This window comes from Euphorbia lathyris, chromosome 5 (assembly GCF_963576675.1).
Source record: "Euphorbia lathyris chromosome 5, ddEupLath1.1, whole genome shotgun sequence".
Taxonomy (NCBI): domain Eukaryota; kingdom Viridiplantae; phylum Streptophyta; class Magnoliopsida; order Malpighiales; family Euphorbiaceae; genus Euphorbia; species Euphorbia lathyris.
The window spans coordinates 38,395,767-38,398,638 of record NC_088914.1 but is presented as its reverse complement, the minus strand read 5'-3'; the positions used below and the strand labels follow the sequence as shown (position 1 = coordinate 38,398,638).

Here is a 2,872-nt window from a genome sequence, read left to right as displayed (position 1 = left end):
GCATGGATTGATGAGCTAAATTTGTGTGAATTTATATACTGCGTGTAGTGACTGCGTTTTGTTCTTCTTGTGCTACGTTTTTGTGGGTGGATGTATGATAATAAGAATGTGCCTTGTTATTTAAAGTAGAATGTATGATCCTATGAATTTTATTGGAAAAGTTTGTAATTTAATTTTGGAAAAATTGCAGTAGGATAATGAAAGTTGAAAACAATGAATAAGAAATACGAAATAAAGTGGTGAGATATTTTATTATTGTTGAGTACAAACATAAAGATGAAACATGGAAATAAATTGATTGGGGACAACAAAGACATACTCAACTAGAGCAATCCAAATATTTCCATGGCATACATTAAGCAAATTTATTGAAAAAGACAAAGAAACCCTTACCCAGCAACAACAACTTTGGTAAAATAACAGTAGCCATATTTCTCTCTTCACTCACTCACTCAGTGCTTCAACCTTCTCCTCCTCTGTTTCTTCCTTCACTTCCTCTTTTGGAGCTTCTACTTCAGGTGCCGGTGCCGGTGCCGTTTCTACTACTTCCTCCTCTTTCTTTTCTTCCTTAATTTCTTCTTCTTCTTCTTCTTTTTTCTCTTCTGCAGCTTCAACTGCGTCTTCTTTTTTCTCTTGTTCAGCTTCAACTGCTTCTTCTTTTTTCTCTTCTGCTTCTTCTTTTTTGTCTTCAGTTTCTTCTTCTTGTTTTTTCTCTTCTACTGTTATAGTGTTGGTCTCAGCAGCTTCTAGCACCTCTTTAGTCTCAGCCTCTTCTGATATCTCTTCCTCATGTGGCTTCTCATCAACTACTTCCTTTGCCTTTACTTGTTGAATTGTTTCCTGCTGCTTCACTTCTGGAGCTAGAGCTGTCTGTGCTGATACTACCTGCAAATAACTTCTCTTATTAAATAAAAAAAGTTAAGCCAGTTATGGTACAAAAATACGTACTGTCAACGGAAACAAACATCTGAATTCAATTCAATATAATGAGCTCAAAATTAATGAAAACTGAATTGCAGGTAGGGGAGATAACATGATATACTCACTCTCAACAAAGAAATATATATAGAGAGTTACCTCAACAGTGGCCATTGAAGAAGATGTTAAATATGAGGAAGAAGAAGAAGAAGAACAAACTGAGATCAAGTGTAGAGTTGTTTTTGTTGCATAAATCATAAAACTCACTGCCTTATATATACATGTAGGGGGCCCTATTTTTTAATGAGATGGAGAAATTCTGGGAATCTCGGGATTTGACATCTCATCTCACTCAATTCAAATACCAATGGCAATCTTAGTAATTAGTGGTGGAGTCACGGACGGATCCAACTCATTACCAGATTTAAACACCCAAAAAATACTAGAAAACTCTATGCATACCAATATTATTATTATTATACCAAGCTAATAATGACGTACGAAGTAATCAGGACACGTAGATTAAACAGATCTCCTTTGAATCAAGATATATGGTTCACGCGTAGGTTTAATGAATCACAATTCTGTTATACTACTAATTAACGAAATAATTTTATCACTTTAGAGTTAACATTTCTTCATCAAGAAAGTTAGGACGTACATCTTACACCGACTATCGAATTTACTACTAGTGCCTTATAATTAGAATGTAACCTCATATTCAAGCTACAAATACATATTTATTGCAATTATTATTCAATTGCTTAGTATTCTCATTCTAAACTCTATTAATTCAAGCATAAGAGTATGATCGTTAGCCTCGCATTAATTATTTTTCTAGCTTACTTCAGACGTATAAGTTCGTATTGTCATCAGAGCACTATCACATGAATTCAGTCGCAAGACAATCTATCTACACGGATTAATTTGTTATTATTATTTTATATGCTAATTCTTTTTGTTACAAAAAGTTGTAGTAATTAACATTTAAGAGTTTGGAACCAACACTAACTTCTATTGAACTTCAGAAAATTTATACAGCAATACAAACATCAGTTACAACTGACTTCCATAACTTCTCCTAAATATAAGCAATAACTGAATAACTTCTCCCGAATCTAAATAATTAAATAAAATATTATCTGTTAATAAATTAACTAAGACACGTTTTCAACAAAAGCTTAGAAAGAGAAAAAGTAATTATCAGGAGAGCCTCAATGCCATATATAAATTTATGATAAATGCCATCTATAGGGACTTAAATAATGACACGGAATCGAATGCAAACGAAAATACCATAAGAACCGCTTCCTACTGTGGAGCCATCATCATAGACATTTTTAATAACATAGAAGTGAACTAGGCAACTAGAATTACCATTAAACTAGATTTATTATTTTATTTCCCAAAAACGGATTACTCTACAAAAGAGAGAAAGCAATGGTTTATGGAAGTTAGGCAGAAAAAGGGGAAAGCATAAAGTTTGGGAAGTGGGTCCAATGGAAGCAAATTTGATAGGAAAAAGTTAAAATTCAGACGTGGCACTTTAAAATGGTCCACGACCTCTTGCCGCCTCCCTGCCCGCCTTCCAAACCATAAAAAAGCTTCAGTGGGTCCCGTAGCCACGGATACACCTGTTAAGCTGAGCTGGAACTAAACACCCTCCTCCCCTCTCTTGCCTAAGCCTTTTCCTTTCCTACACATAACTTAAGATGATCCATTCAATACCCATTTCAAGTTTGATGAACATTTGTACAATATATTATAAAAAACTATCTTTTGAAACTTATTAGTTTTATATCTTTGATAATAATTAGATATGAAATCTTTTGAGAATTCTAAATTTTATTTTATTTTTTTGAAACACCAATGGTAATTTACTTATTTTGCAAGTTTTGATCTAATACTAAAAGTTCAAGTTCTCAACATCAACATGATGATGTAATTATATACC

At 33.3% G+C, this 2,872-nt stretch overlaps 1 protein-coding gene across 1 annotated transcript; it reads right to left on the bottom strand.

The window, feature by feature from the left end:
* Window positions 1-225: 225 nt before the first annotated feature.
* On the bottom strand, window positions 226-1,235 carry LOC136231243 (uncharacterized). Its single transcript, XM_066020561.1, has 2 exons — window positions 1,078-1,235; window positions 226-885 (listed from the first exon to the last, which is right to left on the bottom strand). Exons 1-2 carry the CDS (start codon window positions 1,174-1,176, stop codon window positions 445-447), a joined length of 540 nt encoding a protein of 179 aa, XP_065876633.1. The 5' UTR covers window positions 1,177-1,235; the 3' UTR covers window positions 226-444.
* Between the last annotated feature and the right edge of the window lie 1,637 nt (window positions 1,236-2,872).